The sequence below is a fragment of the Geotrypetes seraphini genome, chromosome 3 (genome assembly GCF_902459505.1).
Source record: "Geotrypetes seraphini chromosome 3, aGeoSer1.1, whole genome shotgun sequence".
Classification (NCBI taxonomy): Eukaryota; Metazoa; Chordata; class Amphibia; order Gymnophiona; family Dermophiidae; genus Geotrypetes; species Geotrypetes seraphini.
The window spans coordinates 48394528-48422274 of record NC_047086.1 but is presented as its reverse complement, the minus strand read 5'-3'; the positions used below and the strand labels follow the sequence as shown (position 1 = coordinate 48422274).

At 43.3% G+C, this 27747-nt stretch overlaps 1 protein-coding gene across 3 annotated transcripts in view; it reads right to left on the bottom strand.

The window, feature by feature from the left end:
• Positions 1-27747, bottom strand: part of COL12A1 (collagen type XII alpha 1 chain) — a 413394-nt gene that overhangs the window by 237290 nt on the left and 148357 nt on the right. For 2 of the 3 annotated variants that reach the window (XM_033936132.1, XM_033936135.1), the window contains exons 14-17: positions 20447-20716; positions 10708-10974; positions 7922-8114; positions 1278-1399 (exon numbers count right to left, since the gene is read on the bottom strand). The exons of the other annotated variant lie outside the window; for it this stretch is intronic. In XM_033936132.1, coding sequence (XP_033792023.1) covers positions 1278-1399; positions 7922-8114; positions 10708-10974; positions 20447-20716 — 852 coding nt within the window. The remainder of the gene's footprint in view (positions 1-1277; positions 1400-7921; positions 8115-10707; positions 10975-20446; positions 20717-27747) is intronic. 3 annotated transcript variants of the gene reach the window in all.

Genomic DNA, 27747 nt, shown 5'->3' with positions numbered 1-27747 from the left:
CTGCCACTCATTTTCCTAGATGTATGACCCTAACCTATAAGCCTGCATTTTTCTTCTTCACCCTAAATCTGTGTCTGTTGCCACTACTTTTTATGCTCACTACACATAGGAGCTTCGTGAAATTTTGAGTATAAATTTAGGCATTCTGCCCTTAGACACTCAGGGGTCCATTTACAAAGCACTTACAGCCTTTTTTACAAAGCCGCGCTACCAGCTGCCACACGGAAACAGCCCCGAAGCCCTTTAATTCTCTATGGGCTTCGGGGCCGTTAGCGCAGAGCAGCCGCTAGCGCGGCTTTGTAAAAGAGGCCGTTAGACACACAAAATTCTATAGAAACTAGGCTAGGCAGATCATAGGATGTATACGTAGGAGTTTCGTCAGCCGCAAGCCTGAAGTCATTATGCCATTGTATAGATCCATGGTGAGGCCTCATCTGGAATACTGCGTACAATTCTGGAGGCCTCATTACCGCAAGGATGTAATGAGGCTTGAGTCAGTCCAGCAAATGGCCACCCGGATGGTCTCGGGACTCAAGGATCTCCCGTACGAGGAACGGCTGGATAAATTACGGCTATACTCACTCGAGGAACGCAGAGAGAGGGGAGACATGATCGAGACGTTCAAATACCTCACGGGCCGAATCGAGGTAGAAGAAGATATCTTCTTTTTCAAAGGTCCGACGGCGACAAGAGGACATCCATGGAAAATCAGGGGCGGGAAATTGCACGGCGACACCAGGAAATACTTTTTCACCGAAAGAGTGGTTGATCGCTGGAATAGACTTCCACTTCAGGTGATCCAGGCAAGCAGCGTGCCTGATTTTAAGAAGAAATGGGATCGTCACGTGGGATCTCTGCACAGAGATAAATAGGGGAGGGTCATTGGGGTGGGCAGACTAGATGGGCCGCGGCCCTTATCTGCCGTCTTTTTCTATGTTTCTATGTTTCTAAACACGGAGGGGCATAATCAAAACATATGTCTAAGTCCGATTTGGCCGTATGACGCTAGAGATTAGCGCGCGCTAAATGCGAAGACATCCGTTATATTCCTGTGGGCATCTTAGGATTTAGCACGCGTTCATCTTTAGTGCACGCTAAATCGGCTAGCGCACCTTAATAAAAGGACCCCTAAATATCAGAGCACACAAAATTTCCGTAATTGCCGTTTCTGAATGCTTGTGAGTCTAAAAGGGCTGCTGTGTTTCAGGCAATCTTGGAAATGCTGCTGTAGGAGACCTAAATGCTTCTTCTCACTTCGGTTAGGTACTTTTGTTTACCTTTGAACACCAATGGCCCATCAGGATCGTCGCTTAACGTGGTCATTTCTTCCCCAGCTAGAGGATTACTTTCTCCTCCGTCAAACACGCCAAAGACATTTACTTTATACGACGTGCCTGCCCTGCAGTGTCGAAAAGATAAAACAAGCGTCAGTTGGGAATATAAGAGGTGCCATGCTGGTTCAAACCAGCCTCCTGCCTCTGACACTGGCCAGTTTGACTTATCAGATCTCAGGCTGGGAAAATCCAATCCAAACTACTCCCTCATTGAAAGCTATTCAGCTAATGAACCTATCTGTAAAAACCTAACCAAACCTCCCCCCCACTCCCTTTTTACAAAACTGTAGCACTTTTTTGTGCCGGCTGCGGCGGTAACAGCTTCATAATAATAATAATAATAATAAATTTCTTTTTTTATACGCCATAACCAAAAGTTCTAGGCGGTTTACACTAAAAAGAGCTGGACAATCAGCGAAATACAATCATACTGTTAAAAATACAAACATTCAGTAAAAAAAAAGTAAAAGCAATAAAACCCTTTTTAGGTAATAAATTTATCGAACAAAGTGGTCTTAATTAATTTCCGGAAAGAGCAGTAAGACATAGCTTGGTGAATACATTTACCTAGACAAGATTGCAGTTTACCTGCTTGAAGCGCTAAAGTCCTGTCTAAAAAGGTCTGATATCTACAACCATTAATTTTTGGATAGGCAAATAAGTGAAAACTTCTAGTTTCCCTTGATGGTCTATACAACACAAAAAGAGGAGAAAGGTAAGCTGGAGACAATCCAAATATCAGCTTAAAGCAGATACAAGAAAATTTGAATAATACTCTTGCCTCCAACAGCAGCCAATGCAGTAAACGATAGTATGGACTGATATGGTCATTCTTTTTTGAATCATAGATCAGTCGGGCAGCCATGTTCTGAATTATCCTCAGTTGCCTTAGAATTTTCCTGGGAGCTACCACCGCAGCCAGCCCTAAAAAACCGCGCTCCGGTTTTGTGAAAGGGCGGGGCAATGATAAGCCCTGATCTCTTCTTCCAGCATCAAATTCTATCACTTAGGGCTTCTTTTACAAAGGGGCGCTAGCGGTTTTAGCACGCGCTTAGCGCATGCTAAAATGCTGCACGCGCTAGCCGCTACTGCCTCGTTTTAAGCAGGCGGTAGTTTTTCGGCTAGCGCGTGCTAGCGCTAATCTTGTGCATGCGCTAAAAACACTAGTGCACCTTCATAAAAGGAGCCCTTAATTATCTTGAATGAAAAAAAAAACATGTCTAGAATTTGTTTTGTAGAGAATTTTCTAGCCCTCACATTACTGAGAAGCATGATTAACCGTTCCCTATGACCTTGTTCTGCCATATTTATGATTTTGTATACGTACTCATAATTTCTCATTCATCTCATTTCCAAGCTAAAGGCACAAAACTCTCTTCAATAGAGATGTACTTTAGTTCAATTTTCTTGTGTTATTTTATGCACTTAAAATTTTTATGTGCACAAAATCATATTTATGTGCATAAAATCAGTCTTACCCATGTCAGTATGATTTTACAAATACTGTATTTTTAAAAAAAACCAAGAAATAAAACAAAATTAAGAAAAAATGAAGAAAAAAAAAAGACAAAGATACAACTGGAAAAATGATACTAAAAATAAACCAACAACATTTAGCTAAGACAGTGTTGTTTTTTTTAAGCATCAGTCACTATGGCTGAATTAAATGCTACTACTACGTCTTATCATTTCTATAGTGCTACTAGACATATTCAGCACTGTACATTAAACATATAAAAGACAGTCCCTGCTCGAAAGAGCTTACAATTTAATCAAAACAGGTAAACAGGACAAACAAGGGATTAAGAACTGGCTTTTAGTGGGAATGATTAAAACAGACATGGGTACTTTACAAATAAGTAGGAGTTAAAAGCAGCGTCAAAAAGGTGGGCTTTTAGCCTAGTTTTCAATACATCCAGAGACAGAGCTTGATTTACTGACTCAGGAAGTCTAGTCCATGCATATCGTGCAGCAAGGTAGAAGGTACCGAGTCTGAAGTTGGCAGCAGAGGAAAAGGGTATAGATAAGAGAGATGAATGAAGTTCCTGGGGAGGAGGGCAGGTGAGATAAGAGAGGAGCTGCAGAGCGAATGCACTTATAAGTCAATAAGAGGAGTTTGAACTGTACATTAAACCTTGGACTGCGAGTAACTTGGGGCTCCTTTTACTAAGGTGTGCTAGCGAGTTTGGCGCATGCACAAAATTGCTGCGCGCTAAACCGTGCGGTTCACTTCTAGAATAATGCCAGCTCAATGCTGGCATTAAGGTCTAGCGCGTACAGCAATTTAGCGCGCGCTATTCCGCGCGTTAAGGCCCTAACGCACCTTAGTAAAAGGAGCTCTTGGTGTGCGAGTGTTTTGCAAGACGAGCAAAACGTTTTATTGGATTTTAATTTGATAAACGAGCGAGGTCTTGCAATACAAATGCGTACAGTGTACGCGCGTGACAACTGAGTCAATGGTTCTTCTCTCTCTGACCCGGCGGGAGTGTAGTGACTGTTCTGTACAGTACAGTATTTTGTATTAAAGTTTTTGGGTTGTGGAACGAATCGTCTTGAGTTTCGAGGAGTTTCGAATATTTCTTATGGGGAAATTCGCTTTCATGTTTGTTTCCGGAACGAATTATGATTGCAAACCAAGGTTTTACTGTATAAAGAAATGGAGAGGAAGCCAATGAAGCGATTTGAGGACTAGTGATTGGGCCCAAAATAAATGTGCATTCTTTATTTTAGAAGGAAAAATGCATGTCTATGTCCAAACAATGGATCTCAGGACCTACTGCTCCCCAGGACATCTGAGTTTCAGAAAAGTGCTTGTTTTGTACCGTTCTACTGTGTGCTGAACATTACCCTTCTCTATACTCTTATCACCTTACACCTAGATTGCCGCAACTTGCTTCTCACAGGTCTTCCACTAAACCATTTCTCTCCCCTTCAACCCATTCCACATTCTGCCGAACGACTTATATCCCACCAGTGTCTCTACACTCATGTTAGCCTTCTCCTCAAGTCACTTCATTGGCTCCCTATCCACTTCCGCACAGAATTCAAACGCCTCTTATTGACTTACAGAAATGAAGAAAGCTGGCAAGTAATTTCAATAACCGAAAATCAAAAAAAATGTTCTACTCGTTATCAAAGAACCCCCCCCAAAAAAAAAAATAACAAACCCCTTCTTTTACAAAGCTACACTAGCATTTTTAGTACCAGCTCCTAATATAAGCCCTACCCCAAAAATAAGCCCTAGTTAAGATTGACACGGCAGCCCTCCCCTGAATGTGACACTCCCCAACTCCATCCCTAGTTTTTTGTTTGTTTGGTTTTTTTTTTAAATCCAGACTTCCACTATTTCTGGGCTCCTATTCCTCTGTGCAGCAGAACTCCACCGACCCTCCCACTGTGAGACTGACATACCTCCAAGGCATCCAAAAACAGCGGCATCCAAAAACAGCGGCGAGAATCTCGGCGAGAGGGAGAATTAGAAGTCCTTGAGCATGCGCAGATGCATGCTCAAGGCCGGCAAAAGCAAGGAAGATCTTCTAGCGGCACCGGCACATCCTGTGGGCTACGTGCCAGTGCCAGACCGGGGGGGGGTAAGTTTAAATTGTTCGGGCAGGGGGTGCCGGTTCACGCGGAGGGGGGTCTTTGCAAGTGGGGGGAGCAGCGCCGCTGGCCTCAGGGATGGGTGGGAACGTATCAAAGCGAGTTTCCATTATTTCCTATGGGGAAACTCGTTTTGATATACGAGTATTTTGATTTACGAGCATGCTTCTGGAATGAATTTTGCTCGTAAACAAAGGTTCCACTGTACATAAATACATAAAATAACCCTAACTATGCTTACCTCCAGCCTCTTCCCCTGGGTGGGATCAGTTGACATGTACAAGCACAGTATAATTGCAAAGTCAGCAGTTTTCCTCTGAAATGTTAGACATTTTTTTGCCTTATTTTTGCTTTGCTCCCTTTTATCAGCATTTTTTGCCTGGCTAACCTTTTCATTTGTTAACTTCCTAGTGCACATATTTGAGCAAGATTCAGGACATCTGTGCTCAGTGCAGAAGAACAGATAGTGGAGGAGGCAGACAATGAGATGCTGGCCTTAAAGCAAAGACATTCCAGAGACCTTGTATAATAAATCATCTAAAAGAAATACCTACTGTTTTCCTACAACTCATCACATTTTCACCATAATTCTCCCTGTGGATTTGCCTACGGGGGAAAGTCACAGGAATATCTGAACAGCTGTGCGTAACTATGGTATGTAACATATTATCCAGTGATAAGGTAAGCAGAAGGGAATCCGATTGCATGAAATAAAATAAAAGGATAACAGATAATTACATTTTGCTTCTGAATGACTAAATTATAGTGTGCGTGTATCCATCAAAATGAAAAAAAAAGAATTCTTTCATTTGACAGCTTTATTGTGGCCAGGTGACAGATAACCCATTGGCGTCCCTTTAAGGATCTACTACTATCTCTCAAGAGGAAAACAGTAGCTAAGTCTGGAGTACAGTGTTATTCCCCACAAGGTGTGTGGACACACTCTCAGCTTCCCCTTGGATAGGACATACTGGTAGAGTGAGAAGAATCTGTAAACAAAGTTGACCTGCCTTGATTTATTCTTTACTTCAAGTATTAAAGTTGTTCAAAGAACTAAAAAGTGTGGCTGATAGCACTAAGGTTACAGAAATAGGGGTTAACTGAATGGGAGCTTCAGACAATTGCCAACCCAGCTCAGTGAGTTCAGCAGTACTTGGTCATTTTTAGAAGTCCCTACATTTCACATTTTTTTTGTGGATATCCAAAAAACCTGACGGGACTAGATGTGCCTCAAGGACTGGGATGAAAACTACTGCCCTAGAAGAATGGAGGGAAAGGGGTGATATGAAACAAATATTTAAAAATTTGGAAGGCATTAATATAAAAAATGAACCTTTTCCAGAGACAGGGAAGCTGTGGATCTAGAAGATATGAACTGAGGTGGTGGTGGTGGCGAGTCGATTTAGGAGTAACATCAAGAAGTACCTTTTCAAAGAAAGCCTGAAACCCCACACACACATCAACACCTCTCCACACACCCTGAAATCCCCCCAGCCCCCTTCCGATACCCCATACTCCTCCAACACCCCTCTGACATCCCCATAAACCCCTCCACACACTCCCGTAACTTTGGATGAAACATCGGCAAGAGGGATGCCCATTCCCTCCTGCCGATAGGGCTGCCTCTTCAAAATTGTGGCCCTTACCCCTCCCGGTGCATCTTGGGATGCACTAGGAGGACCTTAGGCTGCAGCTTCAGGGATTCCTACTGGCTCAGCTGATCGGGGATTCCCATGTCGCAATCAGTTGATGGCAAGCCCTGGAACATTTAGACTTTTGAGGTGTGATTCTCTAACAAGATTGACATGACACTTTTAAGGTGGCTGCCAACTTCACCGCTGGTTAGAGAATCCAGATGTAAGTGCTCCTGCATATAATTTTTTTTCAGATAACGTGTGTTAAGGAGCATTCAACCTGAAAAAAAAAAAGAGTGAAACATACCTTAAATATTGCCTCGAGAAATAGACTTAGTGTGTTGGAAAGACCCAAATGAAAACACACTAAGACCATTTCCTGATGTGATTTAGTAAAAGGGAGCCAAAGAGGAAAAAAAAGGGTCTTTACTCACAACTTTTGCTACAGGTAACTTCAGTCTTATTTCATGTGGTTCCATCTTGCAGAAAAGATCACAGTTTGTAGTTTCCATAAATACAATATTGAGGTCTAATAACATTGTTCCTATAGTCCTAATCCATAGGATCTTATCCATGCACACAGAATGCAAGAAGAGCCCAGTAAAACAGGCCCAAAGTGGGAAAAATCCATTAATACATCAAGACCATAAAAATCTTTGGATATGTGTCTTACGCCTTTGTCACCTGAACCTTTCAATTCATTTACCAGCTCCAATTACAGTTCATTAATGAACATATAGATACTTATATAAAAGTAGGGTTACCATATGGCTCCAAAATAGGGAGGATGGATTGAGACATCTGGGTTTTACTTCCAATGAAAACAATGGAAATAAAACCCAGATATCTTAATCCATCCTCCTTTTTCTGGAGCCATATGTAGGGTTACCATTTTTCAGGCCACAAATATACGGACACATGGTCCCGCCCTGTTCCGCCTCTGGCCCCGCCCAGTTCCACCTTTGGCTCTGCCCCATTCTGCCCCAGCCCCTCCCAGTTCAGCCTCCAGCCCTGCCCCCACAAACCTCATCTTCCCCGACAAGCTCTGACCACATCTGGAGGGACTGGAGCACGCGGGGGGATGTGTGTGACATCATCAATGCTTGCTCAGATGCCCTCCAGATGTGGCCAGAGCTTGTCAGGACTTTCCCAAAACCTGGACAAACTGCTGGGTTTTGGAAAGTCCATCTGGGACCCCAGACAGTCCTATGTCTGGGTTTTCCCGGATGTCTGGTAACCCTAGCCATATGGCAACCCTATATAAAAGTATAAAAGAGATTTTTTTTTTTTTCAGTTAAGTACAATTTAACTCAAGTATGCACATGAACACACATCCAGAGGCAGTTTCCATACCTGAGTTCCTCCAATACGACTGTATTGTCATAGGGACCAACAACTAATTCTCCAAGGTGCCTCTTATCTCCTTCAGGATGGAAAGTGACTTTATAACCCTTCACGTCCCCTGGGGCAGGCTCCCAGGTCACTCTGAAAGTTGACATGGTGGGATCAGATGTTTTGAGATTTCTAGGTGATTTAAACGGCGAGGCTACAATGAACAAAAACAAAATACATTTTTGTTTCCAGGTAGAGGCCTTGGATTTGATTACTCACTTTCCCAAACCCATGCTCCAGGTGGCTTACAATCCAACCCCCTCTTTTACCAAGGTGCGCTAGCCGATTTAGCGCGCGCTAAATGCTAACACGGCCATAGAATATAATGAACACGTTAGCATTTAGCGCAAACTAATATATAGCGCACCCTACATCTGCTAGCGCGCCATAGTAATGGGACCCCTAAGTTTTGCACCTGTGACAAAGGTTAACCTCCTAATTCTGGTGCCCTTTTACTAAACTGAAATAGGTGCTAATGCATTTAAATTTCAAGCTTAGTTTTAAGAAAACTTTCTCAATATTACAAGATACTTATCTTACTGTTGAAGCCTGAAATTTAAATGCATTGCTCAAGGCTTGAGAATGAAATAGTGTGGAGGTTTTTTTATGCCAATGAGGTTCCTGGACCCCGATGCTACCTTTTTTTAACCTTTTTGGTTCATAGGAAGGGGATCTGAGGCTTTTTCCTCCCTCTTTTGATTTTTACAAGCCATACACAATGCAATTATAATATAGTGTTTCCCCGCGAATTTGCGGTTCGTGGTTCGCGGATTCACTCATTCCGGTCTGTACCGACCGCCTCTCCCCGTAGTAAAGTCGGGCTACACCAATCAGGAGCTGCGTGTCAAAGCAGCTCCTGATTGGTGTAGCCAGACTTTACTACAGGAAGAGGTGGTGGAGCAGACCGCGAGTGATTTCCTTCACCTGGCTGGCGCTCCAGCTGCCCTCTCCTGCCTCCCCTGCCTTTTGACAGGTGAAAAACCATATTCGCGGTTTTTTGAAATTTGCGGGGAACGGAACGGAACCCCCACAAATTTCAGGGGAGTACTGTACTGGTTTTCCAAGTAATGAAAAATAGTTCTATGTTTAATCACTCCTTTATTGCATGTTTTAACAGAATAGAAGAATGTGTTGTTAGAGTAGTCAATTACCACGCCATTTAATCCATTTAAAAAAAATAATAATAATAATAAGTTGTATGCGAATTTTAGTTAGGCATCACTAGGCGTCCGTGATTAGGGTGCCTAGCTGTGCCTAACCTAGGCACCGTTTATAGAATCAGGCCCTTTGTGCCTCCGAAATGTGAGATAGTAAGTGCTCTCGCGTTAACTCTGTGCAGGTTCAGCGCGCTAATGGGAAGATTAGTGCATGGCCTGCAATAAAATATATTTCAAAATACCCTAAATTTTCTGTGTTAAATCTCCCGCTTCCAATGTGTTAAGTCCAGATTCTAGTGCATTTTAGTAAAAGGGGCCTTATTGGGTCCTTTTACAAAGCGGCACTGCCAAGCAGCGTATAGTGAATGTGAGCCGCCCATTCTGTTCCTGTTTCGGGCTCAACATTTAGCATGCGCTGCTTGGCTACGCAGCTTTGTAAAAGCCCGCCTATGGCCCCCTTTTATCGAGCTGCATTAGGGGGTTTTTTTTATCGCAGGCCACTGCGGTAGAAGCTCCAACACTCATAGAATTCCTATGAGCATCGGAGCTTTTGCCGCAGCGACCCAAAAATTTTTAAAAACCCCAACGTGGCTTGATAAAAGGGGGCCTATATTCCTTACAACTCGAATATATTTAATTTAGGGCTGCACTTCTGAAGCAGGCGGTGAAATCTTTATGGCTGTTTATAGCTATTCTGCATACTGTTTTAGATTATTGCATTTGTAATTTTTCAATTTGTATTTTATATTTCTTATCTTTTTATTCTTTAATTCATTTAGGGCTGCAATCTGATTAAAGGTATCTTATTTATTTTTGTTCCCACTGCAGCTTCTTGTGACTCAGGGCAATGAAGGCTTAAATGGCTCGTTCAAAGTCACAAGAAGCCGTAATGGGGAAATAATAAATAACATATCGTTAATTGTGTGATTAATCATGATTAAAATTTAATCAAAATGCAGCCCTAGTTTAGGGCTCCTTTTACAAAGCCGCGGTAGAGGTTTCTACCACAGGCCGGCAAGGTAAATGCACCAATGTTCATAGGAAATCTATGAGCGTCAGAGCATTTACCTCACCGGCCTGCAGTCGAAACCTCTACCATGGCTTTGTAAAAGCCAGCATTAATTTCATTCATTCTCAATTTTCTTTTTAAAAAAAAAAAAAAAAATCTTTATTGATTTTCAAACTCTGACAGTGCAATACAATTGATTGAACATAAAATGCTGCATAAAATGCACTATTAATTACACAAATAATATATAATATAATCATTTTCACCCACCCTCTTCTCAATTATTAATACAATAAGACATATAATGTGATTACATTGTTATAAAGAAGTAATTTTAATTTTCAAAATACAATTCCCCCTCCCCACCGGACCCTTCTTTTTATGGAAATAATAAAACTATCAAAATTATTTTCTGATGCCTCACCCCAAAATCTTATGATTGAACAATTTTTTTTATTCCTAGCTAGGGATTATAATTGGATATGCATTCATAACTTACCACTAAGCAAATTGTACATTCATGACCTCTCTTTACATGTTCTCACTAGTTAACTTTTCATTAAAATACTCATAAACCTTACCTGTAGTTCCTTCTCCTTGCCTTGGTTTTCCATCACCCGTTCGATAAACGGGAACCACTGTGATGTCATAAGTGGTTAATGGTTGAAGTCGTTTTAATACTGTCGACGTGACAGCTCCTGGTATTTTAGCTACCACCTGTCTCCCTCCAGGTCGTGAGCGGTACATGACACGATAGTTTGCAACGTTCCCTGGCGCAGGCTGCCACGTGACCTTCATTGTATTTTCCGTCTCATCGCTTACCACTACATTCTTAGCATCGGGCGACACTGATTGGAACAACAAGAAAGCCTCATTATATGTTTAGAGAAAAATGACAACACCATAAAGCCACAACATTGCACGAGAAGCTTAGCTCCTGTTTTCATGCAATTTTAGGAGCTCTAAATGTGTGAAATAGGTGAAGACGTTTGCAAGCCAGCAGCCAAGTCATAAACCAGCATCAGGGCCATGTGAGTCTATAACCTACAGTAACTCAGTCACACAGGTTAGCAACTAGGGATGGGAAGCCAGAAGATTTTCATTTGGCCATTTTAATTTTATCATGAGATTAAAGTCATTGAGGTCCAGAAACAATAAATGGCGCCTGATATTAAGTGTTTAGATTGGCGCACCTAGCTGATCTAGGTAAGAACATAAGAGTAGCCTTATTGGGTCAGACCAATGGTCCATCAAACCCAGTAGCCCGTTCTCACGGTGGCCAATCCAGGTCACTAGTGCCTGGCCAAAACCCAAGGAGTAGCAACATTCCAGCATGTCAAAGAATAGCAAGATTCTGGAACTCCAATGAGAGCAACATTCCAGAGCTGAGATTGTGATGTCATAATGCCTCATCCCACAGTGCCTCAGAGCCAACCTCATCAGTGATGTTACAATGGCACATTTAAGAGCATAAGGTACTGGGTCAGACCAAAGGTCCATCAAGTCCAGTAACCTATTCTCATGGTGGCCAATCCAGGTCCCTAGTACCTGGCCAAAACCCAAAGAGTAGCAACATTCCACGCTACCATTCCAGAGCAAGCAGTGGCTTCCCCCATGTCTTCCTCAATAACAGACTATGGACTTTTCCTCCAGGAAATTGTCCAAACCTTTCTTAAAACCAGCTAGGCTATCCGCTCTTACCACAACCTCAGTCAACGTGTTCCAGAGCTCAACTATTCTCTGAGTGAAAAAATATTTCCTCCTATTGGTTTCACAGAAGCAGCAAAATCAAAATCAAAAAATTGAAAATATGAATCTGCTAGGATATTCTTGATTCATGATGCATATCCAGGAAACAAGGTTGACCTTTTACGTTCTTTCTTTCCTATTATAAATTGTACTTCCCCTCTAATCCAATTTGTATCTTGTAAGTCAGTAAAGTCTTGTTATTTGATGTCTTTCCCTGGATTTTAATCATCTTAACATTGTACATTAGACAATTTATTTAAAGCGGTATATCAAATTTTAAATAAAACTTGAAACATAAAAGTTGTATGGCAAAGTAATTATCACCCTGCTAACATTTCTACTGTGATTTCAAAATCAGGAACACCAATTAAACACTTTGAAATTTTCTCTTTTCAGAACAACAATAAAAAATCTGGCTCCTGAGCAAACGACCAAAGTTGGCTGGCAGTTGACGTTTGCTCCGGGAGGAAGCCACAGGATGAACAGTGGTTCCCAACTAAAACGCATGACCGGAAGGAAAGATGAAGCCTCCAAGTTCTCTCTAGCAAGTCTAGTCTTCACATCATTCCACTGCAATATAACCTTATGAACTGTCACTATTGGGTCTGAGTACGTCATCACATGAAGAACCGCTCTATCGTCTCGCACACAGATGCATCAGTACAAAGAAGAATAGTTAAACAAAGCAGACAACTAGAGTAGGCCTTCTCAGTCCAGACCTCAGAGCACATCAAATCCATCAGGTTTTTTGAATATCCACAATGCATATGCCTGAGATAGATGTGCATAACATGGAGGAAGTGCATACCAATCTTTGTCATGTATATTTATTGTTGATATCTTGAAAACCCAATGAGACTTGCTGTTCTGCAATTAGTGATCTGTAACCTGTCGCTAAAATCGTCTGTAGTACCTGAAGATTGGAAGGTGGCCAATGTTATGCCGATTTTTTAAAAGGGTTCCAGGGAGATCAAGGAAATTACAGACTGGTAAATTTGACTTCAGTGCCGGTCAAAATGATGGAAACAATGATAACAAAATAAAATTGTGGAACACGTAGACCAGGGGTGTCAAAGTCCCTCCTCGAGGGCTGCAATCCAGTCGGGTTTTCAGGATTTCCCAAATGAATATGCATGAGATCTATTTAGATGCACTGCTTTCATTGTATGCTAATAGATCTCATGAATATTCATTGGGGAAATCCTGAAAACCTGACTGGATTGCAGCCCTTGAGGAGGGACTTTGACACCCCTGACGTAGACAAACATGATTTAATGAGATGGAGTCAGCATAGGTTCAGCTGAGGGAGACCTTGCCTCACCAATTTGCTTGACTTCTTTGAAGGTGTGAATAAACATCTGGATATAGGTGAGTTGGTTGATGTAGTGTATCTAGATTTTCAGAAAGCTTTTGACAAAGTTCCTCATGAGAGGCTCCTGAGAAAATTAAAGAGTCATGGGATAGGTGGCAAAGTTCAGTTGTGGATTAGGAATTGGTTATCGGATAGAAAACAGAGGGTAGGGTTAAATAGCACAGTTACTTACCGTAACAGGTGTTATCCAGGGACAGCAGGCAGATATTCTTGACTGATGGGTGACGGCACCGACGGAGCCCCGGTACGGACAATTTTAGAGTGATCTCACTCTAAAAACTTTTAGAAAGTTCTAGCTCGGCCGCACCGCGCACGCGCGAGTGCCTTCCCGCCCGACAGAGGCGCGCGGTCCCTCAGTTAGTATAAGCCAGCTAAGAAGCCAACCCGGGGAGGTGGGTGGGACGCAAGAATATCTGCCTGCTGTCCCTGGATAACACCTGTTACGGTAAGTAACTGTGCTTTATCCCAGGACAAGCAGGCAGCTATTCTTGACTGATGGGTGACCTCCAAGCTAACAAAAAGAGGGATGGAGGGAAGGTTGGCCATTAAGAAAACAAATTTTGCAAAACAGATTGGCCGAAGTGACCATCCCTTCTGGAGAATGTATCCAGACAATAATGAGATGTAAAAGTGTGAACTGAGGACCAAGTAGCAGCCTTGCAGATTTCCTCAATAGGAGTGGAACGGAGGAAAGCTACAGATGCTGCCATTGCTCTGACTTTATGGGCTGTGACAGAACCTTCCAGTGTCAGTCCCGTCTGAGCATAACAGAATGAAATGCACGCTGCAAGCCAATTAGACAACGTACGTTTAGAAACAGGACGTCCCAATTTATTCGGATCAAAGGACAGAAAGAGTTGGGGAACTGATCTGTGGGGTTTCGTACGCTCCAGATAGTAAGCAAGAGCCCTTTTACAATCCAAAGTATGCAGAGCTTGTTCCCCAGAATGAGAATGAGGTTTTGGAAAGAAAACAGGTAAAACAATGGATTGGTTGAGATGAAATTCAGAAACAACCTTGGGGAGAAACTTTGGATGTGTACGCAGAACCACCTTGTCACGGTGAAAAACCGTAAAAGGTGGATCTGCAACCAGTGCATGAAGCTCACTGACCCTCCTGGCAGAGGTAATGGCAATAAGAAAAAGTACCTTCCAAGTGAGAAATTTGAAAGGAGAGGTAGCTAAAGGTTCAAATGGAGGTTTCATTAAAGCGGAAAGAACCACATTGAGATCCCAGATAACCGGAGGGGCTTTAAGAGGTGGTTTCACATTGAAAAGCCCACGCATGAACCTGGATACCAGGGGATGAGCTGAAAGAAGTTTTCCATGGACTGGCTCATGAAAAGCTGCAATGGCACTGAGGTGGACCCTGATGGAAGAGGACTTCAGGCCAGAATCAGACAAAGAAAGAAGATAATCCAACAACGTCTCCACCGCTAGGGAAGTGGGATCAAGATGATGAAGAAGACACCAGGAAGAAAACCTCGTCCACTTTTGATGGTAACATTGTAGAGTGGCTGGTTTCCTGGAAGCATCCAGAATGGAACGAACGGGCTGAGACAAAAGAGTATCAGTCGAGTTCAGCCCGAGAGATACCAAGCCATCAGGTGTAGAGACTGGAGGTTGGGATGCAGAAGGGTTCCCTGCTGTTGCGTAAGCAGAGAAGGAAACAGAGGAAGAGGAAAAGGTTCCCTGGAACTGAGTTGAAGTAGAAGGGAGAACCAATGTTGCCTGGGCCACCTCGGAGCAATCAGAATCATGGTGGCTCGTTCCCTCTTGAGCTTGAACAAGGTTCTCAACATGAGAGGTAGAGGAGGGAAGGCGTACAGGAACAGATTCGACCAGTCGAGGAGAAAAGCATCTGCTGTGAGACGGAGTGGAGAGTAAAGTCTTGAGCAGAAACGGGGCAGCTGGTGATTGTGAGGAGCTGCAAAGAGGTCTATCTGAGGAGTGCCCCATTGAGTGAAGATAGACTGTAGAGTTACAGGGTCGAGTGTCCACTCGTGAGGCTGGAGAATTCTGCTGAGTTTGTCCGCTAATGAATTCTGTTTCCCCTGAATGTAAATAGCTTTCAGGAAGAGATGATGATCTATGGCCCAATTCCAGATCTTCTGGGCTTCCTGGCATAAAAGGCGAGAGCCTGTCCCACCCTGTTTGTTGATGTAGTACATCGCAACCTGATTGTCTGTGCACAACAGAAGGACCTGAGGAAAGAGAAGGTGTTGAAAGGCCTTGAGGGCGTAAAACATCGCTCTGAGTTCCAGGAAATTGATTTGATGCTTCTTTTCCTGGGCTGACCAAAGACCCTGAGTCTGGAACTCGTTCAAGTGAGCTCCCCATGCGTACAGAGAGGCGTCGGTGGTGATGACTAGTTGATGAGGAGGCTGATGGAACAGAAGACCTCTGGATAGATTTGAGGATACCAACCACCATTGCAGAGACTGACGAAGAGATGATGTCACAGATATGTGTCGTGAGCAAGAGTCCGACGCTTGGGACCACTGGGTCGCAAGGGTCCATTGAGGAGTGCGCAGGTGAAGACGGGCATGAGGTGTGACATGAACTGTGGATGCCATGTGTCCCAAGAGCACCATCATTTGTCTCGCTGAGATGGACGGCAGAGGAAGTACCTGGTGACATAGAGACTGAAGGGTCTGAAGTCGATTGGATGGCAGGAAAGCTCTCATGAGGAGTGTATCTAGGATCGCTCCAATGAATTGAAGTCTCTGAGTGGGAATGATATGAGATTTGGGTAGATTGATCTCGAATCCCAGAAGTTGCAGAAACTGGATGGTTTGGTTGGTGGCCAGAAGGACCGCTTGGGCAGAAGTGTCTTTGATCAACCAATCGTCCAGGTAAGGAAATACTTGCAGGTGGTGAGAGCGCAGAAAAGCCGCCACCACAATGAGACATTTGGTGAATACCCTTGCAGATGAGGCAAGACCGAAGGGCAGCACCTTGTACTGGTAATGACAATGATTGATCATGAATCGGAGATATGGTCTTGAGGTTACATTGATCGGTATGTGAGTGTAAGCCTCTTTGAGATCGAGGGAGCATAGCCAGTCGTTTTGATTTAGAAGGGGATAAAGTATGGCTAAAGAAAGCATCTTGAATTTTTCTTTTACTAGATGAATGTTGAGATCGCGAAGGTCCAGGATGGGTCTGAGATCTCCTGTCTTTTTGGGAACTAGAAAGTAACGGGAGTAGAATCCCTGCCCCTTTTGATCTAGAGGAACTTCCTCTATAGCGTTCAGAAGGAGGAGGGATTGGACCTCCTGAATAAGGAGGGCTGATTGAGGACTGTTCAAAGCAGACTCTTTTGGCAGGCTTTGAGGTGGGAGAGTCTGAAAGTTGAGAGAGTAGCCGTGGCGGATGATGTTGAGGACCCATTGGTCCGAAGTGATTACTTCCCACCGGCTGAAGAACAGAGAAAGTCGACCTCCTATTGGTTGAGGCAGGAGAACAGGAACAGGGATACTGGCTATACTGCGGAGAATGAAGTCAAAAGGGCTGTGACTTCTGCTGAGGAGGTTGTTTCGCAGGTTGCTGCTGTTGCTGCTGTCGGGGAGGCTGACGTTGCTGTTGCCTCTGACGTCGAGGTTGTTGAGCAGTGGTAGGTAATGGACGGGCTGTGAAACGGCGTTGATAAGCCGATTGCTGCCTGTATGGTCTTGGTGGAGGAGGCTTCTTTTTATTCTTGAGCAGGGTATCCCAGCGCGTCTCATGAGCCGAGAGCTTTTGGGTGGTAGAGTCCATGGAATCCCCAAAGAGCTCATCCCCTAGGCATGGGGCGTTGGCTAACCGATCTTGATGGTTAACATCAAGCTCGGATACCCGAAGCCAGGCCAAACGGCGCATAGCTACCGACATAGCTGTCGCTCTGGATGTAAGTTCAAAGGTGTCATATATGGACCTAACCATAAACTTACGAAGTTGGAATAGAGACGACAAGCAGGAGTGAAAAGATGGATGTTTTCTTGAAGGAAGATACTTCTCGAAGGAAGCCATGGTGGTAAGGAGATGCTTTAAATAAAAAGAAAAATGAAAAGCATAATTACTAGCTCTATTTGCTAACATAGCGTTCTGGTAGAGCCTCTTACCGAATTTATCCATGGCCCTTCCTTCTCTGCCAGGAGGGACAGATGCATATACACTGGCTCCTGAAGTCTTTTTAAGGGTGGATTCGACAAATAAGGATTCGTGTGGAAGTTGAGGCTTGTCGAACCCAGGAATGGGAATTACCTTGTATAGAGAATCCAGTTTACGTGGGGCCCCTGGAACAGTTAAAGGAGTCTCTAAATTTTTATAGAAAGTTTCCCTCAAGATGTCATGAAGGGGAAGCTTCAAAAATTCCTTTGGAGGCTGATCAAAATCAAGGGCATCCAAAAAAGCTTTAGACTTTTTGGATTCAGCCTCCAAAGGAATGGACAAAGACTCACACATCTCCTTCAAGAAATTGGAGAAAGAGGAAGTGGTCTGTTTGGAGGATGGGTCAGGGAGAGCCGAATCCTCCTCCTCTGAGGAACATTCTCCTTCAGAAAGAAAGGGTTCCTCTGAGTCCCCCCACAGATCAGGGTCTCTGACATGGGAAGAATGGTCCCGAGACTCAGGTGTCGATGTTTGCATGTGTCGGGTTTTGCGTACCGACTTACCCGACCTCATCGATACCGAGTCAGGCGATGTTATCGGTCGCACCGGTGCCGAAGTCTGTACCGATTGATGGTGAGCTGTCGGCTCCGGTGCAAGGACTGGCATCGATACCGATGAAGTTAGGTGAAGCGGTACCGAGACAGTAGAAGCAGGTAAGACAGGTTCGACAACCGGTACCGACACGGGTTGATGTACAACCGGTACCGATGGCTCGGTGCGGACTGGCACCGGAAGGTTCGGTGTCATTATAGCAGGAAGGAGTCGTTCTAATTGCTCCTTAAGCTGTACATGAAGGATGGCCGTAATGCGGTCATCGAGGGATGGCACCGGTACCGCTTTTTTCTTCTGCGGTACCTGCGGTGCCGCTCTACGCCCCGGAGATGAGGAGCCCGATGTCGAGGGACTCACCTCAATAGGGGCGGAGCGCTTCCGCTGGCGTCTAACCGGCGGCAGGACTGGGCTCACTGCACTCGAGGCCGGAAGACGTTCCAGCGGGGAAGGCTTCTTAGCCGGCTTACCTGACTGTTGGGATGCCGGTGTGGAATCACGCGGCGTCGAAGACGAGGGTGCCGACTGAAGCGGTGCCGAAGCCGGAGTCGAAGGAACGGGGTCGGACATCTCGGCACCGAATAACAAACGCTGTTGAATTAAGCGATTTTTTAAAGTTCTATTCTTTAAAGTAGCACAGCGGGTGCAAGAAGAGGCCTGATGCTCAGGACCCAAACACTGCAAGCACCAGTTGTGTGGGTCCGTGAGAGATATAGGCCTAGCACACCGCTGGCACTTTTTAAAACCCGGTTGAGGGGGCATGAAAGGGAAAACGGCTTCCGCCAAATCGAAGGCCGAGGCTTCGATGGTGGCAGAAGGCCCCGCCGGGGAAAAACCGAAATTGAAGAAAAAAATATAAGATGGTTTTTTTTTTTTTTTTTTTTTGTAATCAAAATAAAAGAAAGGTTAAAGAAATCAAACGTTTACGCGAGCGGGAAGGCAAGTTAAGAAAAAATTTCAACAGCCGTTGAAAACGCGTCTTCTTAGCTCCGCGGAAACTAAGAAACTGAGGGACCGCGCGCCTCTGTCGGGCGGGAAGGCACTCGCGCGTGCGCGGTGCGGCCGAGCTAGAACTTTCTAAAAGTTTTTAGAGTGAGATCACTCTAAAATTGTCCGTACCGGGGCTCCGTCGGTGCCGTCACCCATCAGTCAAGAATAGCTGCCTGCTTGTCCTGGGATAAGGTCATTTTTCTCAATGGAGGAGAGATCTGTAATGGGACTGGTGTATTTAACTTATTTATAAATGATCTGGAAACTGGAACGACCAGTGAGGTGACACTAAACTGTTCAAAGTTGTTAAAACAGATATAAATTGTGAAAAATTGCAGGCAGACCTTAGGAAAATGGCAGATGAAATATAATGTGGACAAGTGAAAAGTGATGCACATTGGTAAGAATAATCCAAATCACAGTTATCGGATGTTAGCACCCAAGGAATGGATCTGGGTGTCAAAAAAGCAAACAGCGGCCAAAACGGCAAATAGGATGCTAGGAATTATTTTAAAAAGGGATGGTTAACAGACTAAAAATGTTATAATGCCTCTATATCACTCCATGGTGCGACCTCACCTGGAGTATTGAATTCAATTTTGGTTTCCTTATATCAAGAAACATATAGCGATTCTAGAAAAGGTTCATAAAAGAGTGACCAAATTGATAAAGGGGATGGAACTCCTCTCGTATGAGGAATGACTAAAAACGTTAGGGTTCTTCAGCTTGGAAAAGAAACAGCTGAGGTTTCTCTACAAAATCCTGAGTGGAGTAGAATGGGTACAAGTGGATCGATTTTTCACTCTGTCAAAAATTACAAAGACTAGGGGACACTCGATGAAGTTATAGAGAAATACTTTTTAAACCAATAGGAGGAAATATTTTTTCACTCAGAGAATAGTTAAGCTCTGGAACGCATTGCCAGAGGTTGTAGTAAGAGCAGATAATGTAGCTGGTTTTGAGAAGGGTTTGGACAATTTCCTGGAGGAAAGGTTCATAGTCTGTTATTGAGAAAGACATGGGGAATGCCACTGCTTGCCCTGGATCAGTAGCATGGAATGTTGCTACTCTTGTAATACTTCACCAAAATAGCTGGACTTTTTCAGCTATTATAAACAGCCCTTGTACAAGGGCTGTTTATAATAGCTGAAAAGGTCCAGCTATTTTGGTGAAGTATTCATAGTCTATGCACCCCTTGAAACACATTTTACACTTTGTGCAAATATCGTGTTGCTACTCTTGTAATGTCATTCTGGGTAGGATGATTATACAGTAATGAAGTCCTCTTCTTCTTGGTTTACTCTTTGGGTTTTGGCCAGGTACTAGTAACCTGGCTTGGCCACCGTGAGAATGGGCTACTGGACTTGATGGACCGTTGATCTGACCCAGTAAGGCTATTTCTATTTTATGCTCCAAGGACTGGGATGAGAAACCCTGAACTAGAGTATTGAAAAAGAAAGATCATGACCCTTGACATTACTGAAACAGAGTAATCATGCTGTACTGTACCATCTGTTGTGGCTTCCCCCTTAAGGGGTTCTCCCTCTCCACTGCTGTAAGTGGCAAAGACTTGGATCTTATATTTCGTTTCTGGTTGCAGGTCTTCAATCACAGTATCAGTTGTTGTCCCTGGAATATTCTTTTCTCCTGACTTGTCATCGATGAGTGATTTCCATGCTATTCTGTACCCACGAACTGTCCCCGGAGCTGGGGTCCAGGATACACCAATGCTAGTATCAGTAATGTCTTTTGTTACCAAGTCTCGAGGTGAGCCAATATCTGCAAGAATAATGGAGAACATGTCACTTTGAAATCCAATCCAAGTTACTCATACAATATCAGCATTATCGATTTGTTTTATAGTAATGAAATAAAATGAAAATACATGAATACCTGCTAAAAATCAATGCAAATGATGACTTTAGGCAATGCTTGGAACAGATTTCCAGTAGAGATTATCATTGGCAAAGTTCAAGTTGACATGAGAAAGGCCCACAGGGATCTCAATGGCAGAGCAAAGGGAAAGACAACAAAACTAATAAGACCTGTGGCTAAACAGAAGGCATGTGCTAAGATAGGGTTACCATATCACTCCAGAAAAAGGAGGACCGACTGAGACATCCAGGTTTGCTTCCATTGAAAGCAATGGAAGTACAGAGGACAGTTGAGACATCTGGGTTCTACTTCCATTGAAAGCAATGGAAGAAGAACCAGGATGTCTCAATACGTCCTCCTTTTTCTGGAGCCATAAGGTAGCCCTATACTAGGAGAGTCAAAACAATCCTTTTCTGCAAACATTTTCTCTGTTTCTTTATAATTACCTCAATTTGTGCATAAGTAACAAGCTGCAGAGAAGAGAATTCTCTTAAGGAAAAATTCTGAAAATATATTTTACTCTGTTGTCTTGGAAGCCATGCTTGCAAATAGATCTCATGCAAATTCATTGGGGAAATCCTGAAGACCTGACTGGATTGCGGCCCTCAAGGACCAACATCGGACAACTCTGGTCTACAAGCAGAAGGGATGGCCAAGTAGTTAGAGCAATGAGCTAAGCGTTAGTAAAGCCAGGGTTCCAGTTCTACTTTCTCCCCACTGACACACCTTGGGCAAGTCACACAATCTCAATTGCCTGAGGTGCCTACTTTCATTTAAGGCAGGGGTGTCAAAGTCCCTCTTCGAGGGCCGCAATCCAGTCAGGTTTTCAAGATTTTCCCAGTGAATATACATGAGAATCTATTAGCATACAATGAAAACAGTACATGCAAATAGATATCATGCATATTCATTATGGAAATCCTGAAAACCCGACTGGATTGCGGCCTTCAAGGAGGGACTTTGATGCCCCTGATTTAAGGCTATCAGTGTAGAGACTGGTTGTATCTGAATTCTTAAACAAATGCTGGAAGTTATTTTATGATCTCTGCAAGCTGCAGTCAGTCCTCAACCCCCGAAGCAGTCATATAGATGAAACTGGTCAAGTCAGGCTCTGGGGACTACGGAAATGTTAGCGAATTCAATTGAGAGCCAACTATAAGATAAGTTTGATTGTGAATTATATCAATGAGATATTGAACTTCATTTTGTATTTTTTCACATATTTTAATTGCAGTAATCACAATCACACTGCACAGTAATAACTCTATGATTAAACTGAGTCATATTGAGTGGCACAGCAGATATAGCAAATTGTTATTCTAAGTTTAAAATATAAGAGCTATTTTATTTTAATTTTCTGATAAAGAGTAAATTTATGGTCTGGTTTATGTAACAGGATTTATAGTCATTGCTACATAATGACATATCCTTGTTTGAGGTATGTTCTGTTTTTGGTAAGTTGCATCAATTGAATCAGCACCCCAGGAAGAGGTAAAAAAAAAACCAAGGCACCAAGATTTTGTTGTTGTTGCTGGCCTGTGAAATCATCTGAAATTTTAGATTCTGGTAGCATGAGTTCGACCAATGAACAAAACAAAATAGCTGTTGGTGGCTGTGAACACCAGTGTTACTTGCTATCATGCTGTGCTCAGAATGACTTCTGATATATGGATTCTCCAGGGCTGAAGACAGCAAACATCCCAAATAATGATATCTAAAAGCTAATCATGGGACATATTTATATCACCTTCAGAAAAAAGCAATTCAAGAGTCATTGAGTTATTTGGAGAGGAGAAATAAACCGTCATGGGTAAAATCTTTTTCTGTCTCAGAGGATTCTCGGATTGAATAGTCAAAGAAGCTAGCTTTTTTTTTTATAAATCTTTATTTTAAAACATACACAAAGTGCATACAAAAATACAACAATTGGCACCAAATAACAGCACTTTTACTAACAATTAATAATATAGACATCTTCCCCCCACCCAACCCGGATGTGTGTATAAAAATCAATAAAATGGAAGGCTCGGAATATTAATTGGTGGATCCAAAATTTGCTAATGGGCTTCAAATCTCGTTGAAGTTTTTACCATAACCCTTTATTTCCGAATTCATACGTTTGTACCGATAACATAAGCACAGGGATTCCCACCAAAAGGTGTGATTCAGTCTATCACAATTCTTCCAGTTTTTTGTGATCATTTGTATAGCAATCCCAGTCATTACAAGAAGTAATCTGTTCTTAGTTCCAAAGAGAACCATATCGTAAAACATAGGAATGGAGGTACCCAATATCCTATTACTTGTAACCCAGATTGACTTCCAGAAGCTCCAAAGAAGCTAGCTAACCTCTGTCCAAGCACATCAATAGTCGAAGGGATGACCACTGTTACAAAGTAAGCTCCATTAAGCTTCCAAGAAGGATGCAGCAAGCTGCTTGGAGCAACTGTGCCTCAAAGCTAGAGAGGGTGCAGAGATGAGCAACGAAGCTAGTGAAAGGTATGGAGAACCTGGACTACGAGGAACGACTTAGGAGACTGGGGTTGTTCTCCCTTGAGAAGAGGAGACTGCGAGGGGATCTGATCGAGACTTTCAAAATACTGAAAGGATTCGACAAAATGGAGCAGGGAAAGCAGTTATTTACAATGTCCAATGTGACATGGACAAGAGGACATAGACTGAAGATGAGGGGGGACAGGTCCAGGACGAATATCAGGAAGTTCTGTTTCACGCAGCGAGTGGTGGACACCTGGCATGCTCTCCCAGAGGAAGTAATTGCAGAATCCACCATTCTAGGATTTAAGGGTAAACTAGATGCACATCTCCTTAAGAGTGGCATAGAGTGATACGGGTAAGGGTAAATTAGATGCATATCTCCCTTGAGAAGCATACAGTGATATGGGGACTAAAACTATGCCAAGGTACACCTGGCGGGACCTCTGCGTGTGTGGATCACCGGACTTGATGGACCTAAGGTCTGATCTGGAGATGGCAATTCTTATGTTCTTATATTCTAAAGCCCTCAGCAAGTACATTTATGACAACAGCCTCACAAGTTTCAATGTCTATTTGGATTATTATAGAGCTTAAAAACAAAACAAAAGAAGGGGCCTGAAAGAAGCAAACAGGAAGATGACAGAGGCCAGACTGGGATTTCAAAAAAAATCCAGGACCACATGTATAGGGTAATCATATGAATGGAAGTACCAGTTTTAGGTACAAAAATTAATATGCACCTACAATGTAAAGAACCAGAGAGAAAGACAACAGGGCAGACTTGGTGGGAAGACTGGTCCTTATTCACCATCCTCAGGGAAAATTTAACAAGACATAGGGCTCCTTTAACGAAGCCGCGTTAGCGGCTTTATCGCATGCGACTTTTTATCACACGCTAACCCCCACGCTAGCCGAAAAACTACAGCCTGCTCAAGAGGAGGCGGTAGCGGCAAGCACGCCGGCAGTTTAGCACATGCTATTACGTGCATTAAACCCCTAACGCGGCTTCATAAAAGGAGCCCATAGTCACAACAAACATCACTGTGAAAAGTTAAGAGAGAGAAATACAGACAATCCTTTCCTATTAAAATGCAGAGATTCTTGATAGATGGCAATCCAGAAGAAAGAGTGATGCAGAGACTGGTCATACCTGAATTCTTAAATAAATGCTGTACGTTTTTTTTTTTCATGATCTCTGTGAGTTATGGTAAGTTTAAGGTTACCAGATTTTACTTGCGGAAAATCCAGACCCATAGACCCGCCCCTAGGCCTGCCCAGTTCCACCCAGCCCCACCCTGTCATGCCCACACCATGACCAAGCCCCGCCCCCAGCTCCGCCCCTCAGCCTGTTCTCATCGGTCGGCAGGAGTATCAGCCCATGTGCAGGTGCCCCCTCCCGACGCGATCTGGATGCTTTTCAAAACCTGGACAAAGCTGTCTGGACGCCCGGACATGTCCTCCAAAAAGAGGGCATGTCTGGGAAAATCAAGACGTCTGGTAACCCTAGGTTAGTTATTCCTGATGTTTAGATTCAAACAATTTTTATTGATGCAAACATCATCAAATACAGCAAATACAACATCAAAGCACATCAATAATGCATCAACTATTATAATATAATATACATAATAAAAGACAAATTCCAATTTCAATAAACCCCCACTATATCTATAAGTGTTTGAACCTTTACCATTCCTCTTCACTCCCACCCCTCCCCACCCTATAGTACTCTCTACCCAATGATACTCTCTTCACTTAACTAAATAAAAGGTTCATAGACAAAATCGCGCGAGACAACGGCGCGCCTACAACTGAGCACAGACAACTGAGCGCAAGGTTGACGGCGCGCCGAAGAAAAGCACTATTTTAAAGGGTTCCGATGGGGGGTGTTGGTGGGGAACCCCCCCATTTTACTTAACAGACATCGCGCTGGCGTTGTGGGGGGTTTGGGGGTTTTGTAACCCCCCTCATTATACTTGAAACCAAACTTTTTGCCTGTTTTTTAGGGAAAAGGTTCAGTTTTAAGTATAATGTGGGTGGTTACAACCCCCAAAGCCCCCACAACGCCAGCGCAATGTCTGTTAAGTAAAGTGGGGGTTTCCCCACCACCACACACCCCTGTCGGAGCCCTTTAAAATAGTGCTTTTCTTCGGCGCGCCGTCAACCTTGCGTTCAGTTGTCTGCACTCAGTTGTCGGCGCGCCGTTGTCTTGCGCGATTTAGTCCCGTCACCAAATAAAAGCCCAATTAAGAGATCCAACTTAAAATCGCACTACGGCCCTTAGGATGTAAGTCTTGCAAATAAGAACCCCAGATTTGTATAAATAACATCTTTCGCCTTCTTATAATTCCAGCATCTCTAGCTTCCCAGAATGAACAAAGAGTGGAAGACATTGCCGGAGCAAATAGACTAAAGCTATATTTCCACAGAGTGAAGCTGAAAAGAACTTACAAGATAAAATCGAATTAGGAGCTCATTTTCAAAGCAAGTAGATACACAAAAGTACCATAGTAACCTATAGTACTTTTGTGTGTCTACTTGCTTTGAAAATGAGCCCCTATGTCATCCACAGCCCCACTGAAAAGCCAGTATGATAAGCACACAATCTCCTCAAACCCTTGATGAACTTCTGGACCTTTTAAAAAGGCTTTGTTACTGAAAATAAATTTGAGACCCTTCTGATTCCCACCATAAGCTAATGATTTCAAGTCTTCACTTTTCTAATCCATTAAAACAGAACAACAAGAAAGACATCCAAATGGAAAAATGTGGGAATTCGACTTCAAGCTTTGCCATATTTCGTGATTTATGGTGGAACAAATGCACGTCACCACACATTGGCCATTACACACAAGAGCTTTGCCACAGCATGATTTCACCACAAAAATATCTGCACATCAGGGTTTTCAGCAAACTCTTTAACATCCTACAGTCACAGAAACAGCAAAATTCACCCCGACCCACTGCACAGTGCATGCAAATATTCTGTCTGCAATGAGCCATAATCCTATCTACCTCCTAACAAAATAGGAACCAGCACTGGAAAAAGAAAGCAAAGCCTTTGAAACCAGGAAACTTCTATTTTAGATCTGATCAAAACTAAGGTTTTAGGCTTTCAACCAAGCCACCAACTCTTGATGGAAAAGTCTGATTGGAAAAAAAAAAAAAGGATAAAAAATGCTGACAGCACATGATATAGTCCAAGGAAAATGAACCTTTTCAGACAGTTGCTGTATTATTTGCAGTCATGAGAAGATCGTGTTGGAAAGAGGCAATTTCCAGACTTGAACTGCCCTGCAGGTTGGAAACTTCAGACGCACTAATAGATATGTTTTGCATAAGGAGCTGCCTCGAGTTGAGTCAGTAAAAGTGTTCTGTCTGAGCTTCAGGAGAAATGCATCTCCTGGCCTCCCACAACACCCTAGCACAGGGGTGTCAAAGTCCCTCCTCGAGGGCCGCAATCCAATCGGGTTTTCAGGATTTCCCCAATGAATATGCACGAGATCTATTAGCATACAATGAAAGCAATGCATGCAAATAGACCTCATGCATATTCATTGGGGAAATCCTGAAAACCCGACTGGATTGCGGCCCTCGAGGAGGGACTTTGACACCCCTGCCCTAGCACAATATCTGTAGATCCTATAAAGTTACACAAGCCTGCTTTCCTAAAAGCTAGGCAACGGATTTAACTATTAAGGCATCGAGCCACACCCAGTCCATTTCGATTTCTCTTTAACCCTTTAATTGGCAGATGGTGAATCGGCTGCTTTACATACCTTGATGTCGAATGAGAGCAACGGTGCCAAATAACCAGGCATTTGGAGATGCAGATCTCCCATAAGAGCCTTAGAAACACACGGCGCTTCTGAGCAACAATGGCAAATAAAGGGTTAAAGTAACTCACTTAACCCCCCCCTTTTACTAAACCGCAATAGTGGTTACTAGCACAGGGAGCCGCGTTAAATGCTCCATGCTGCTCCCGACACTCATAGAGTTCCAATGAGCGTCAGAATCCACGCAGAGCATTCAGCGCGGCTTCCTGTGCTAATAGCCATTATCGTGGTTTAGTAAAAGAGGGGGGGGTTAATATGTTATTTCATTCTGTGTTAAAATTAGCTCATGCTACTTTATGGCAATGGCTTGGGTGGTGCCAGTTCATGTCTCCATGGTAACTAGAGCTTAAAATACCTGAAAACTGGCCTGTGCGACTGACTAGTCTTTCACACCATTTCAAGTGCTAAATTTGCCAAATGTATTAGAGTAATTCCAACACTATGAACAGATTATAAACTAAGGCCCTGGTCTATAAATGGCGTCTAACTCCTTGGCCCAAAAAAGACGGCAGATTACAATGTACAAGGTACAGGAATGTTTATTAAAAAACTATATAAAATTGTAATCCAAAAAGTGACTCTCATATACATGGAGAACGGACC